Source organism: Acanthochromis polyacanthus, chromosome 5 (genome assembly GCF_021347895.1).
Source record: "Acanthochromis polyacanthus isolate Apoly-LR-REF ecotype Palm Island chromosome 5, KAUST_Apoly_ChrSc, whole genome shotgun sequence".
Taxonomy (NCBI): Eukaryota; Metazoa; Chordata; class Actinopteri; family Pomacentridae; genus Acanthochromis; species Acanthochromis polyacanthus.
Genome location: NC_067117.1, coordinates 27,575,823 through 27,592,505, shown reverse-complemented (window position 1 = coordinate 27,592,505; position 16,683 = coordinate 27,575,823). Strand labels below are relative to the sequence as shown.

At 40.8% G+C, this 16,683-nt stretch overlaps 1 protein-coding gene across 3 annotated transcripts in view; it reads right to left on the bottom strand.

Annotated features, from left to right (window-relative positions):
* Positions 1-13,239: 13,239 nt before the first annotated feature.
* The window catches only part of hdac11 (histone deacetylase 11), a 36,658-nt gene continuing 33,214 nt past the window's right edge, over positions 13,240-16,683 (bottom strand). For all 3 annotated transcript variants that reach the window (XM_051948510.1, XM_022203000.2, XM_022203001.2), the window contains one exon: positions 13,240-16,329. In XM_051948510.1, coding sequence (XP_051804470.1) covers positions 16,087-16,329 — 243 coding nt within the window. In that variant the 3' untranslated portion in view covers positions 13,240-16,086. The remainder of the gene's footprint in view (positions 16,330-16,683) is intronic.

Below are 16,683 nucleotides of genomic sequence, written 5' to 3'. Positions count from 1 at the left end.
AGCTGGACCAGAAGCTAACAAACCTAACAACACCGTTTGGGGAGTTTCACCCCAGGAACTATGATTTTAAACCTGGACCACCACTTCAGTCATACACAGGTCACAACCAGCTCCACTAAAGCATGATAATCCAGTTTCTGCTCATCTCAAATGAATGACAAAAATGAAAGAATCATAACCAAGAGACCAGTTGGCTCAGTCAAAAATACAAAACAAAGGCAAAGCAAAGCCAAGGCAAAATTAAAGAAATACCACAGGAAAACTGCAGCAAATAAAAACCTTAAATACAAAAAAAGCACATTAACAGGCTTACAACATGCAATAGTTTACCTCAGCTATCATACCCTTCTAACTACTAGCTAAAACAATCAGTACTTTGGTTTAATAGTGTATTGGCTGTGCAGACTATATTACCCAAAAGCAGACAAACTGTTCACAACCCTCAGCCAAGCAGACACAGAGATGACAAAGCAAACAGGAAACAGACAAATTCACCTTAATCACTATTTGCACAAGAATGAATAAAATCTTTAAACAACCTTTAAAAAATCCTGACTACATCACTTACCTCAGAGTCACAGAGGAGCCCATGTGGCAACCAGGAAGCAACATCAGGCAGCCATGAAGGTGCTTTGAATCCCTTCAATCAAAGGCTGGAACATGGGAGGAGTCCACCCAGGTCTATGGTGGTGTGTTCAACACTGAACTCACCTGAACACATAGTATGTGTCTACAACACTTGCAAGCCTTCACCTGTGTAATCTGTGACTACTTCTGATTTTCCAACGTGAAGAAGCTGAGTTTTACCAAATGAAAGTTTAATTCGTCGACAGTTGATGACAATACAATATGCAAGATAAATGCCTCTCATAAAGTAGTCCATTTCAGTTGGGCACATCCATCCAGAAATGTCAGCCTCTTTGTAACCATGTATTCAAACCATTTTTTCTTGTTTTTAAGGTTTTGCTAATTGTGGAAGTTGTCCATTACATGGATTCTGTGATCTTTCACAGAAGATTTGATAGAGGAACGCTAGGAATCTGTGGTAGGGTTCACCTTGATGCTTCAGAAAGTGCAAAGACTAGAAGGAATTGTTCTTAGTTTGTAAAGAAAACAGTAGTTTCATCTTCCAGGTAGCTTATGACTGTCTCTTAAATCAACAACATCCAATGTCGTTGTAAGTTATGGCAGAATAAATACATTTGGGAGCTGTTGCATGGTCATTTAACCCCACTTAAACAGGAGAAGAGTCCCAAATGGCACCAAATTAGCGGGGTCAATTTACCAAGACTCGATAATGTTAGACAATTTAAGTCCAACTCCAAACATTATCCTCTGTTAGGCAACTTTTGATCACCTTGTAATGATGTATGAACTTATATTATGTACTGTTGTGTTTTTATCAAATCCTGCTTGCGTTTTGCTAATTATTTAATCAAGCCCTCTTCATTGCTTACTGTAAAGGCTAGTAATTTATAAGGAGTGTTTACAGGATGTAATGTGTAACTTTAAATAATTAATTTTTTATGGTGTGTATTCTAGCAGAGTGTTACAGGCAATGTGTTTAGAACCCAAAAGCAGGCACAACAGACAGGCAGGTACTGAACAATGGATTTAATATATTAAATAAACAGAAAGCTCTCCATACTGGAGGCACAGGGAACAAACAGAACGGGGATTTAACTGAACTAAGGCCGTGGTGGGGGCTTAACTAAACTAAACGGGGAGGGGTGACTCACGTTTGTCCAGTGGGGGTCGGGAGACAAGGCGGGGACGGAGCTGATGAGAGCCTGTGGCGGGGTTGTGGCAGGGACAGTGGGGTAGGGAGAACCAGAGCAGATGGGGGGAGTCCAGAGCGGAGGGGGAGACGGAACAGACGAGGGAATCCAGGACCGGTGGGGAGACAGAGCCTTGAGCAGAACGGCGTGAATCTTGCAGGGAACCACAGGCAATGACCCAGCGCCGAGCAGTGGGGAGAGTCTGGCTTTACCTGCCGCTGATTAGAGATTCGGAGCAGCTGCGCTCATCCGCAGCTGCTCTTAATCAGACACAGCTTGGCCAGAGCGCTGCACAGGGGAGGGAGGGGCCATGACACAGAGACCCCTAATTTCTTGATCACCTAATTATGCATATTCCCCTGACAATGCAAACACAGAGCTTTCAGACTCAAGAATGATTGTCTTGATAAAGTCACCACTTAACAACCGTCATCTTAATCAGCCGATCAGTCACCTGTTAGTTAGTTAGTTAATAGTTTATTTCAGGCAATGACTTTCAGACAACATGATTTCAATGCAGGTATCATTTACACAACAGTAACTGGACAGGTAATACATGTGCTCACATAACTCATATAGAGTGCCTGAAAGGGAGTGGGAAGAAGCGAACCTGTCATACAAGACAGCTGCAAGTCAAAGTGCTTTGCAAATTAACTCAATGGTAAAGATGGATTGGAAGACTGATGGACATGAAAATACAGGTAAAATACTACAAATTAAACACGGGGACATGTAAACAAACAGAATAATAAAAAGTAACTCTATGTATATTACCTGAAAAAGACAACAATAAAACCTAAATAAGCGGTCATGGTCAGTCAAAAACAGCTTGTTACTCCACCAAAGGCAGAGCCTCTGTGGAGTTATGTGACGATCAACGTACGTTTGTCTGTTAGCAACATTAGTCAAAATGGATTTATGGATTTGGATGAAATTTTCAGGTAAGGTCAGAAATGACACAAGGACCACCTGATTGGATTTTGGCAGTGATGCGGCTTATAGTCTGGATCCATGGATTTGTTAAAGATTTCTGTATCATTGCGAGATAGTGGCACGGCGTCACTGTAACCATGACAACAAATGAACACTGCGTCACCTTCTTGCTGACAAACACGATTGTGATCCTACTCCAAATTGACGGTTGCAGATCATACAAGGAACAACTGATTAAATTGGGGGGATGTTTCTGAGTCCCATCAGTTCCTGCCGCTCTCTACATATTTAGGTCACGTGACACGGTATCCGTACTTAATGCATGGCACACGCCTGTGCTCAGCCCAAGGTCATTTTGTTTGTGGGTACATCCATATCAAATGGCCACATTCTATGTTGCCATGATTTCTGCCACAATTTTTTTCAAGATTTTAGCTGTCGGATGTGATATAATAACTGAGCAGCCTTGGCTGAGCACTGCACTTTCTGAGTGCTTTTCTTGTTAATTCTGTCCTGCTGGCAAAATTGACATGATCAGGGAATTAAACAGTATTTCTATATAACTAGTGTACTTGCTGAATCAGTGCTGTAGAGATTTATGTACATTAAGCTGAATATGTCAATATATTGGCTTTCTTTTGAGAATTTGTAGTTCCTGTATAAACTGCTTCCCAGCTTGACAGAACTTCTAAATACTAAAGATGTGTCCTAACCCTGCATTTATTGTATTTACGTCCTCCTGTATGTAGTTTAAGCAGGAAAATGATGTGATCCCAGTGATTTCTGACAGCTGCTGTAAGACTCTCCTGAAGCTGAGTTTGCTTCTGATACTGTCTCGCTGTGACTGTATCCCCTGGGGACATGGTGAGGTGGGAGGAACAGCTTTTCTGTTTCTGCACAACAAATCTGTTCCCAGACTCCCAGCTGATAGACTGTCTGCACTCTAATACAAAAAAATGATGCACTTAATGTCTTTGAAGGTTGAGGCAAAGTCCCTGTGATTGTACAAAACCAACCAGAAGTAAAAAGACAGAACGGACGACACCCAGATACGTGCATAAGCAACCTTTTTGCAACACAAACCTGACAAGCAGAGTGCAACAACTTAATATTCTCGGTGCATTGCAGGGGAGAAATTGCATAATCTATCATACATTAGGTCGCAAATAAATTCCACCATGAGGTATTCGCTGAACTGGAGCAAGAAACAATGAGGAAAAGTCCCTGTTGGTCACCCCAGGAGGTCTGTCTGCCACAAATATCTCACTGTCACCGGGCTCCAGACATCAGCATCACGGAGCAGCAACACTGAGGAGGGGAGGGGGTATAATGGAAAACAAGATTTGTCTGGATTTTGGGTGCGTGCTGCTGTCAGACATGTTATCTGAGAGTGGTGAAAGCATGAAACCAGCCTGTCACAGCTGCACCTCGCAGTGATGTCACACGGGGAACAAACACGATTACCTCAAAAACCAATTCAGGATCTGAGTCTGGTTTGTATTCTGTGAGATATGGAGTCACGTCTAACTTCATTTCTGTCAAAAGGGGAGCTTTTTATCCCGCTGAAAAATGGTGTCAACGAGGAATGACAGCTCTGTTTCTGGACAAAGATGCTTCTGTTGATATTTTTTTTCAAACTTAATTTGTCAGGGCTGTAACTGTATTCAGAGTCAGATATCCGAAAATCTGCCCAAACTGAACCAATACTTCAGCCGGATGGGTAGATAACAAGAGACGAGTAGGGAAAATTTAAGAGAATTGTATTTTTTTCTACCAAAAATGAAAAATCTGAACTTAAAAAATAAATTTTGCAGTTCTCCTGGTATCTGCTGGTGTTCATTTTGTCACTATTTTAGCCAAGTTTTAGTTAACTGAATTTTGGCATTGTTGTCTCATTTCTGTCTGAGACATTTCTTTATTTAATTTTTGGATTTTGAGTTTTTTGCATAAGCATTTTGAGGCTCTGCATGTCGCAGCGGTTGGTGGTAACAGGTGTTATGCTGTTATGCAAAGGTAGGTTAGCAGATTGCATCTTACAGGACCCTTCACAGGATAACATGGCTGACAGATGCATAGCTTGATGTTAATGAATGTAAGATGCATGTTTTTAAAAGTTAGTGGTAGTACATTAGGACAAGCAGACAGCTGAAATAAGCTTGTAAATTAGAGATCGTTGAGAGATATTTTACATGGCAGAATAAGAATGAGCATTCAAACCGTCATCATTCCTTTGTTGCTCACTTTTTTAAAGATTTTTTTTCTTTGACACTATTTAGTTTTCTATCGCCTAATTTTGGTTCAGTCTCACAGCTCTCATCAAACCTCATCCCAGGAGCAAAGAGCAGTAATTCCCAGTGAAAAAAAACTCTGCAAAACTGATTTTTACATGACCTTCCCAGGACCAAATGTTAAATTAGTGAGAATTAAGCACCAAAAGAGCCAGATGTCTTCAGCGAGGAAGGACGATAAATTAAAATAGGAGTGTTACTGTGTGTGTGCTGGATATGTAAATAGGCTACTAGTTGCGACTATGACGTCAGATTATCAATGGTATTGTATTTTAATTCATTTTCAGGCTCAGAATTTATTTTTGTGGCTTTAAAGCAGCACCGTGTTTAATGCCTCTTAAAGGCAATTGTTTGCTTACATATTAGTGGTATCAGCTTAATGAGGTGAGGTGCTTATTTTACTGTCTTTGTATAAAAATGCTCATAATAAATACTGAATCATAATAGTGCTGCTTTAACATTTTTCACAATAATCAAATAAGTCTTAAACCTGCCTATGAAATACAGACTGACTTCACCCGACCGAGGAGAAATCCAATAATCTGGAATCAGGTTCAAAACAAGATTTGAATTCTACTCATCTCCCTGTTTTGTTCGATGTTGTTGGTGCTAAGTAGTAGCAAAAATAGCTACGTCACTACTATACAACTCCAGCCAGTTTCAGCCGAGTGTATTTACCATTAATGTGGCTCTAAGCTTTGTGTCTCAGCTTGTATTTCACACACAGAATTAAACAGAAGCTGAGGCACGGCTTTTATTTCCAAAAAACACAGCAGACCATCACACCGGTATTATGTTTAAGCCTTTGCAATTAGCTGCTGAGTTTCTCCACAGTCAGCATCACACATGTAAACAAACCAGAGTGCGTGGACGAATATGCAGATGGCTGGTACCACCAGTGATCCCTCATGTGGTTCGTAAAATGACAGGCGGCTGAGTTAGACTGAAAACAAATGTTTAAAATGGTCATGTAAAAATCTTTTCTTTCAGTTTCTTTTGGAGGCTGCAGGGAGCTCCCTTTTACATTTTTTTTTTTTGGGACTGAATATTTACAACAGAGTTGGAGAGTACAAAGTTAGCGCGACCTACAGAGACACAATAGACACGATAGGAAATATAGAAGGACAGATTGCTCATTTAAGCCTCCCTCTAGTGTGTAAGTAGAGTTGTAAAGATTTGTGCATTTATCTATAAACTTGAACGCCATCATGAACTACTAAACATGAAGTCAGGAGGGAGATCTCACAGGAGTAACAGGGACACGCTGATCTTTATTTGAGAATTCTAATCAGTCGCAAGTGCGTCGTCCCCTTTGGCAAACCTGTCAGTAACAAAAAAGCGTGCCTGCTTTTTGCTATCTTCCTCTCACTAAAACACTTGGCGCAACTGTCAGAACAATACAACAACTCCTTGTGTTTAGTTATTTCCTGCATACACCATTCTTGCCACTTTTAGTTTTATTCCTGCTTAAAGTGACTGAATGTCCTCTAACATCATTCCAACACATTCAGCTTGATCAGAGAGACCAACAGCTCTAAAGTCTACCAACGTTTAGTCTGGTCAATAACCCAGAAAATGAGGACACTTCATGCAAAATTTGTGCTCAGGTATTCCTTGGCCGTGCAAGAAAGACACTTTGATCTGTGCTTCATTGAAACTGCTCAGTGGAACTATCTTAGCTGAGGATTTTGTGGGAGAAGGTCTGATGAAGAACAAACATTTTACAAATCAGCTCTGTGTATTCTTGAAAGACGAAGTTTCTGTGTGACTCACAAGGCCAGCACATGCGTTTTGGGAAACGATAAGAAGCGCTGACAATGTCATTACCAATTTCCACATGATGGATAGGCATAACCTGTTTGCCAGGGAATATATTTCCTATATGAGCTCCGATCGGACGCAAATCCTGACCTCACATTATGCAAAGCGTGCCGGTAATTGCTGACTTAGTTTAAACACCTGAGCAAACTCTAATACGACTGTCTGATCAAATTTCCATCTAGATTACATCGCCTCCCCGTTCTGCAGCTTTGGCCCATTTCCTCTGACAGTGCAGCCAGAAGCGTGTGCTGTCACATGTTGCTCGATAATGGTCTTTTTAATGATGCTGATGGGATCTTGGAGCTCAGAGATTCCACACTGAATTCCGAGGTCTTTTGTCTATTGATCTGTGCTTTACAGTACAAGGTAATATTTACCTTTGTAACCTATAATCATAAAAGAGCTGGACATTTATTTTGTGATGAATAAAACCATCTGAAGAGATAGAACAGTGAAACAGGTTATATATAGTTAGAGATTTCTCCACTCCAAAGCATGAAAAATTAGTCTAGGTTTCAAGAGATGAATCTTTGTACATAGAGAAAGCATTTCTCCCACATACTCATGAACGTAAAGGAATAAATTAAGGTACTGTGTATTGGTATAACCATGATAGATTAAAACCATTTATTACGGAGATTGCTTTAGGATAGCAGCTCTTCCTGAATCTGGTAGTCCTAGTTTTCAGACACCTACAGTGCTTTCCTGAGGACAGTAGTTCAAACAATGAGTGGCCAGAATGGGAACTGTCTTGTGAAGTTTTTGTGGCTTTAGAGAGTAGTCTAGCATTGACAATTTCCTCTAAGGAGGGGAGAGGACAGCCAACAGTTTTCTGTGTAGTGTTAATGACTTTTTGTCCTTTGTGGAACATCCAGTGAACCACATCAGTGTACCACACCGTCACACCACACACCAGGATGCTCTCCATGGTGTAGAGCACTAGCACTTCTTAAAAAGTGTAGAAATGAAGAATCAATATGTGGTCAAATATTAGAACACATGCGAGGAATTTGACTCAGTGGTAAACCTCTATGCACAGACATGTGTAGAAAAGCATATTTAAAATGAACTAGAGTTGTAGTGCAAAGCTACAATGAATCAAAATACAAAGTTATTGACACATTTTGTAAATCAGGTTGTGCTAGTTAGTGTTGCTTCTTCATAATGCTAAAAGACTCACAAGCTATACAGTAATGCTGTATTTAGAGGCAGTGCTGTTTTGATGTAATCATTAGCATAAGCATGCTAATATTCTTATACCACTATGGTCATGCTGATGTTCAGTGGATGGCATGTGCACCATGATTGCAATTTTAACTGTATCCGCACAGGGCTAGTATTACCTGGTAATTTGTCTGTGTAGGTTCTCCTTCATCCAGGTCATGGTTATCCAAAGTTGTTTATATCAATCCACTGGACTTTAAGAAAGTTCCTTGAAGACGTTTCACCTCTCATCCAAGAGGCTTCTTCAGTTCTGGTGGTGGTTGGTGTTGCCTCAGCTTATAAACCTCTGTGAGGTGTGTTCATGGCTATTATTCCAACGACCAATACCAAGACTCGTCTGATGATTTGGGAAACCAAACAGCCATTTAGCAAGTGCATGGCTCAACACAGGAGAGGCAATTCCTCAGGACAGGATTTGGCAGTCTTCCTTCACCTTAAGGAAGAAGGACACTTGTTTCAGGACACCAATGTTCAGATTTTGGACAGGGAGGACAGATGGTTTGAGTGAGGAGTGAAAGAAGCCATCCATGTCAAAGTAGAGAAGCCATCTCTGAACGGGGGGATGGCTGCATTTAGTCAAGCACAGAGGTCCAGTGATGATATTAGTCCAGCGCAAATCAGCATCTTGGTGTCAGGAATCAGGAATTTTCTGTTCTTTTGTAAGGTTTATGTTTTCTCTGCACCTTTCCTCTCCCCATGTTTTGCTTGAGAATGATGTAGGTTGTCAATTATAAATGATAGTTTGGAGCATTTTGGGTGCAAATTCAGGATGCCCATGTCACTACACAGCATGGAGACCCATTTACAAAAAGAAAATCTTGAAGGATGATTGGGAATATTGTGCTATCTTTCAGCAAAGTTGCTTATATTAAATCCCCCCATGTTGGTAAATTAGAGCCAAAGACAGACTTCACTTGTTTCGTGTGAATGCACTTCATCAAAACAGATGTAGGTGGTGATTTCTAAATGACACAAAGTCCTCAGGTAATACAAGTCCAATGCAAATGAGGCTTCAGTTTGGAATGTTGGCTTGTTAACATTTGTTTAAAACCCTAAGACACTGATAGTTTCCATGAGTTTGGCTTGAAAAATGACTGAATCGATCAATCAGTGATCAAATTTATGGCAAAATGACTGTTGACTAAGAGGTCGAGTCGCTGAACCATGAACTGTCCAGTGATGCCACCCACCAGTCACTCAAAGACCATAACTTTAAGCCTAAATGACATTTAAAAGTGTGAGCTGTATTGGAATGCATCCTTTGGACAGTTGTCATGAACTGGACTGTTTTTTCCCAGATTGTAATCATGTTTGCTTCTGCTCTAAGCTTGGACATTTTAACATTAGGGTCTATGTAAAGGGACTGACTCACTTCTGGAACCAGACTCAAGTGGTCAGTTTAGGTACTGCAGTTTCTGCAGCTTTCATGTTGGCTTCATTTTTTCAGCCACGGAGATCTCTCCTTGGGTCAAGTGCCACAACCCTGAATCCTACATTTTCCACAAGGCAACTCAATAGGACATTTTAATAAATCACTGTTGCCTTGTAAACACCTACTTCTTTAAAACCTAAAACTGCCACTTTGCAATCTGAACTTTCTGTTTAGATTTGGACATTCCAAGCTGAGATAGTGACATCCTCTGTGTGATTTCTTTTCATGTTCTGCTGTACAAACCTCACTCCAGAGCCATTTCATGCTCCTCATGAGAAGTAAACCAACCTTCATGTGTAAAATCAGCGGAGGGCTCCTTTAATCCAGTCAAAGCACATAAGGGTTTCATTACCACAGTGAAAGTAAAACATACTGAGCAGAGCTTTCATTCGCTTGTCGTAATGTTGTTTCCAGCCTAACCTGATTCAGGGCCGCTGACTGAGTGCTGTTCAACCTGCACTTGTGTTAGTTCGTCTGGAGAGGAAGTGGAAGCAGCACAGCCTCGGCTCGCTTCCAGATGAACCTCCGGAGCGGTTCATCCGAGGTAAGATGCCGTCCAGGAGGCAGGCACACGGCCAGGGAATCAGGCTTAATGAAGCTTGCTGCAAACTTGCTTTGTCCCAACCCACCAGTGCATGGTGTGCATGAAATGATGTCTGTCTGTGAGAATACCAACCCAAGATAATACTGTTACACCACATGATCTTCTTGATTACATTTCAGAGCTCCCACTTAATAAACACCTACAAGTATGTTGTTACTTAAACATGCACTAATTCATAAACCAATCGGCATTATTTACGAGCTCACTGGTATAATTGGTTCTGTGTCATACATCATGGAGATTATGCTAAAGCAGTTAAAGCGTCTGTTGTTATAAGCTCATAATGCACCACAGTATATTCGTCATCGGTCACACATAATTCAATGCTTGTATTCAAAACTGTTTGTTGTAGCCTTTAATAAACACCATTTCCTATAAACGCCAGACATTCACAGGCTGAACATAAGGACTCAAGGTAATTCACTGAGCGGGTAGGGTTTGACAGATGACAGAATGCTTTTAAATATCACAAATTGCAACCAGAGGGCTGAAAAATGCCTTTAGAAGACAGCATTGCTGAGATAGGCACAAACGTTACACAGCAATTCAGGAGGTATATTTTTTCTGTGCTCAAAAAGTAATTGTTAAACATCACCAAGGCTTCAGTTTTCTATTACATGTGCTGTAAGTGATTATTTGCCTCAACCAGGATTGCAGGAACAAGCTTCTTCTTTTCCAAAAAGATTAATAAACATTGAATGAGAGAATGTATGGAGTGACAGAAGCAAGCCTAGACAAGAAGTCATGGCTTTAGAATGCAAATACATATAAAATGATAAAAACATTATAAGCACAATTTGGTATGGCAAATAACAGAATTCCCAAATACAATTTGCTGCTCTGTTTGCTGTCTTGTAGATTGGTGTTTTTTGATTGTGAAATGCGTTTGCTCCTTTTTTACTGTACATTTGCTGGGCTGCCCATGAGGCAAAAATGTTTTCAAGCTTCTGGGTTTACTTTTGTAATGTGCTGCACACGGTGTATTACCATTAGTTATTACAGTATTTCCTTTTCTGGCAGCATCAGTGTGTGGCCACTGGGTCCATGTGATGATGTCATGGAGATAAGAGTGACTTACGCTTGAAATGGGAAGATTTTACAAGTATAGAAACTCCATGCATTTAAAAGTCATCCATCCATCCATCCATCCATCCATCCATCCATCCATCCAAATAACTTCTTCCACCTATCTTGGCCCAGATGGGATATGCAATCCCTCCATCGAGTTCTGGATCTGTCCTGGGGTCTCCTCCAAGTTGTACATACCTGGAAATCCTCCAAAGAACAGCCCCCAGTAGACATCGTAACCAAATGTCCAAACCACCTCAACTTTCTTCTTCTGATGCAAAGGAGCAGGAACTCTATGTCTGAGCTCCTCAACCCCTCTTTAAGGCTGAGCCTGGCAATCCTATGCAGCAAACTAATTTCCACCACTTGTATCCAAGATCTCATTCTTTTGGTCATTGCTCAGAGCTGATGACCGTCGGTCAGGGTTGGAACATAGATCGAGATCTGGTAAATCGAGAGCTTTGCCTTCCAGTTCAGTTCCTGCTTCTATCATGACAGCACGGAGTGATGCCTGCATTACCGTTGCCTCAATCTGGCTGTCCATATCACGCTACATTTTCCCATTACCCGTGAAATACCTAAAACTCCTTCACTTGGAGGTGCAACTCGACCCCAACACAGAGGGAGCAAACTACCAGGGAACAAGGGTTTCAGTATCATGAAAAACCACATATCATGATACAGCAATTAAAAATAACCTTTTCTGCACTTGGAAGTGGGTGGTCAGGACTCTACAACAGTGAAGATGATTAATGAGTGATTGGGGATTTTGTCATCACAGTGCCACATCCAGCTGTCCTAAAACATCCTGATCACACCAGGATAAAAAATGTATGACTTTGCAAATGTGTACCATTTACAAATAGCAAGTCCTTTTTGACGATGCTGAGCTTTGAGGGAACAGACATCCGGAGCATCCGAAATAAAGGGGAACTATTCTAACTTGTTAACTGTGCAGCATCATTGATTTGTATTTAACTTGCTCTGTCAGACAGCAAATTGCTCCGCGCAGAAGCAGTGGTTTGCAATTAGGAGCTGATGGTACAAATTTCTCTTTTGAATGACTCGTGTGAACTCGCACAGTTGGTGACCAAGTGCAGCCAGTGAGCTAAGACGTTTTCAAAGTGACTGCTGCGAAGCTTGTTAGCTCGGAAAGACTTTAATATTGTCAGTTAACTCACCAGCGGTTGGCCAGCCAGCCCTGTGAGTAGTCACTACATTACCACGGTTGGGAGCTCGTCTAGTTCACATGGATGATTGTGTTTTGAATGTCACTTTGTCATCATCACTTAAAGGCTGCTGTTAAATCACCCTCTTCTCTGTGATCTTAACCTACAGAGAAATATCACCTGATTCTGCAGCTCCTCCTCATCTTTCTAAGGCGCTATGAGAAAGCTGGTTCACTCATTCACGGTTGGGTTTTAACTCTTATTGCTAGCATTTGCTAATTGAAGTACAGCAGCAAGGACAGGATTGAAAGAAATCCTAATTGATGGTATATGCAAAACTGATTTTGAGGACAGGATTTGAAAATTTTAACCTTAGAGGGAACGTCAATGGATCTTCAGTAGTATACATCATTTGAGAACTGCAAATATCTGTGGAAAAGTCAGAATTGCTCATTTTAGCATGGCTAAAACTGGTAGCAAAGATGTTCAGGGAGAGGTTAATGATCTATTAGCATCTTCTGTTGGAGCCACCAAACATATTTCCTTCTGGATCGCCACCCTCCCTCAGACAGTTTGTATTTCACGTTTATTGCCTCAACACTAAATGTCACCCAGCTTGCTTTGACAAACGTGGCAAACCCGTGTAGATCTGCAGAAGGAACTGTACAGCTGCTTTTACATACTGTTACACAACTGCACCAGTAGGGTGACGGGCAAAGCAAAATGCTTCACATAGGTTTGTTTACTGTCGTTAGCAATGTACAACTGTGTGATTGTTGGAGCATCATATGGGGTAGTATGGGGCAGAAAATGAGCTGAAAAGCTCAACTACACGACAGCATCCTTTTTAGAGTCCAAACATACTCAAGATTTAATATAAGCAGAACAACTCCAGGATTAAAAAATAAACTGCAAGACAGAATTTTTGGCTGTTATAGGATTTATTCAATGTCATCATGAATGCATAGAAGTAATTTTTAATGTCAGCACAAGCCACAAAAACACTTAAAAAATATACAGTACAGCTTTGAAGTGTTATTTTTGGCACGCAACATTCAATCAACAGTTAAAATGTTGGCCGACATGAAAAGGAGCTTATGAGCTAGAAGCTAGGATGGCATCATGTATTAAGGACAAGACTGCATACAATAAGTCACATATTCTGAGTCCTAATTAAAGGTAGACTGCACTAAACCTTTCAGATGCATTCAAAAGCAGCACGCCAGATCGAAGACTTTAGCTAATTAGCACTGACACCGCTAATATGGCCTTCCTTTCACAGTTTTATTAAGAATGTGTCCAAACAGCTTCCTGGATAAGCACCCCGACGCTGCTTTTCATGCTGTTCAAAGATAGCTCTTTTAATCCTTTAAATTATCACAAGTCTACATTCCAGTCCCAACTTTTCCACTTTTTGTTATTTATTTATTTTTTTTTTTACTGTAGAATGAAGCCGGAGCAGTGGAAGATAATGAATGTGAAAATACGTTAGAACCACCTGCCAGCTGCCACTTCAGCTCCACTCAACCACAAAACAGCAAAACACGTCAAATGCAACGGCAGACAAAGTCCGCAGAGGATGTGGTTTAATTATTAAAATCCCCTCGGCTGCATTCAAAGTATCATTCGCTACTCAGAAGCCAGCAATACTTTGCAACTTCCAAATCTGAACATGTATGCAACCGTCCCTCACTCACTCACTCACTCAGGTCGTTGCCTGGTCAATTCACAAGTTATCTTAGACAAAATACTCATGTAATGTGTTTTATTGAGTTTTGTTGATGAGGGCAGAGACAGAAACCAATGTGTCTTTAAAGTCAGCTAAGTCTTCTTCACCCAGATAGCGACAAATACGAATTTACATAGCCAAACGTTGCCCTAAACAGCAGGGATTGAGGAGCTCTAAGGTTATTGCCACCGGGTTGTTTGGATTTTACAGTTTTGGTCACTATTTCTATCAGATATGACAACTTTGTATTCACCTCAGGAACTGCTGAGATCTAGAAATATGGCAACGACGCTGCAGATAAGTCTGATGGGACAAGAAGCCAGAGGAGTGAGACACTGAGACATATATTGCAAGTGGTTTGACTATTCAGAATTAAAATTACAGATATCAAGAGTATAATTCTGACTAATAATGTCTTCTGCCCAGTCAAAACCGTGTATGTTACCACAACAGTTTGGACTGCAAAATCATCATGACTGGTCAGAATTGTTGCACGTGCTGCTGCTCATACGAGGCTTCTCACTGGATATTAGTCCTGCAAAGGATTTGAGCAGTATTAAGTGAAGTAATGACGCATGCTATGGTAAATAAGATCGTTTGAAAATGCTGTGAAATAGCAAAAACTCGTCAGACCTCGTAGCAGTTTATCTATTTTCATAAACATTTTTTCTGTTGCTATTTTTCACACATTTAGCTCGGCAGCATCTGCAACATCAGACCTGCACTGAAGTATCTTTTTTTTTCCTGTGATAACGCCACATTCTCAGATCTCAGCAATTTCTCAGCGAATGTCACAATCAAAAAACAAAAACAAAAGACACCCAGGTTGTAATAAACCAAAAATTATTCTTCAGTAAGACATTTTGCTTTCTTTCAAGCAGTAAACTCTAAACTGGTCGGACACACACACACACCTGTACAGAACTTATCCTGAGCTGGATGAAGTGGTCAGTGTCTTTAATTATGTTGATCTACGTGTATTTTGTCTCCTTTGACACACCTTCCATATCTGTAAACACCATTAGAGGAGCTCTGTATGTCTGACAACAGCCAACCGATCAGGCAGTGACAAGCTTCACTGCACTGGCTTCGTCAATAACTACACTTTGGTTTTTGGACATGATGTGCAACAAGTGCATCAGCATCAGATTCAGGAATCTGAGAATGTTAGTGAACTTTGCTTTCACTGTGCAACGGTTAAAGTGCTTAAAGTTGCATGTTTTACTGTTTTTAATCTGTTCAAATGTAAAAACAAATCACTTTAGTACCTCTGATGAAATCCCAGGGTCCCTGTAAACATTAACTGTAAGATATCAGAGGGAATTTAAAGTCGATCACATTAAAACAAATCTTGATTAATGGAACACTATTAATTCTAGCATCAATGCATACTATAAACATGAAAACAAAATGTCAGTGGGGAATAAAAGACATTATCTTCGGTCAGAAGGTTAAACATCAACATTTGATTAAGCTTGTTAGGTACACTTTTCATCTGCAATTACCTTCATTTCCTCTTCCATCATCACACACTGATGGAGGATAGTTAGTATTCCTCCAATGTATGTGCAAGTACATCAAACCTTAATATATCATATGCTCCATAGATTATATTATTATATTTCCTGAGATGAAAAATACCTTTCAAATGCTGCCCCAAACATACATTAAAAATAAAACCCATTACTACCCAACTGATTAAAATTTAAACAGCTCTTTTTGTGGCATATGAGAGCTTGAAATCGGATGCAGCCATGAGAACACTATTATTTCGGTACAATTTTTCTCTTTGAATGATTATTCCCTTTGAGTGACTGTCAACTTGCACATAAAAAATGAACAAATGTACCGAAGCTCATGAATATTTTTTTGCCTAACACCACTTCCCACCCCGTCATAAACGTTTAAATAACATACTTTCTGTGCGACAACAACAGCCGAGTATCGTCGCTGCTGCCACACACTAATTGCACAATGCAAAGTTGCTTTAGTGCCTTTAAATGTCACACCTGTGAGTGTTGTCTCCATGACTGCTGCTCCTCAGACGGCGGTGAATTTTGATCCTGCAGATCCAGAGCTGCACGTCATGTGGGTCACCAGCGACGAGGACCCCTCCCCCTCCACGGCCTCCGATCCAATCAGGCCCTGCCGGTGCAAGTTGAGGATGGAGTCGGCGATGATGCGGGCAGTTTTCTTCTGGTATCCTCCGGATGTCACCATGAGTATAGGGATGCCTCGCCGCTTTGCAGCCCTGAACACAATCTCATCTCTTTTTATAATTCCCTGGCAGAGAAGAAGAAAGAAAAGCCATCAGTCTGTCCACATCTTCAGATAGCAACATCTCTGAACTCAGTGAAGCTGCGGACTGACGTTTCTATCTACACCCCGAGGATGGAGGGGAAGTCTGAAAGTGGAGTTTGTGGAGCAGAAATCCCGACGCATATGGGAGGGTACTGAAAAGAAACATCGCTGTTTGTCGAAGGATTCAAACTAGGGACAGCTTGTGTCAGAAATCCCATTTATTATGGAGCATTTTGCAACACAAGGAGCGATATTAAACATTATTAGGCGTGACAGAAACACATGTTGGGCCACAATTTTAAACAACAATTACTAAAGCTGCATTGCACTTTTTTT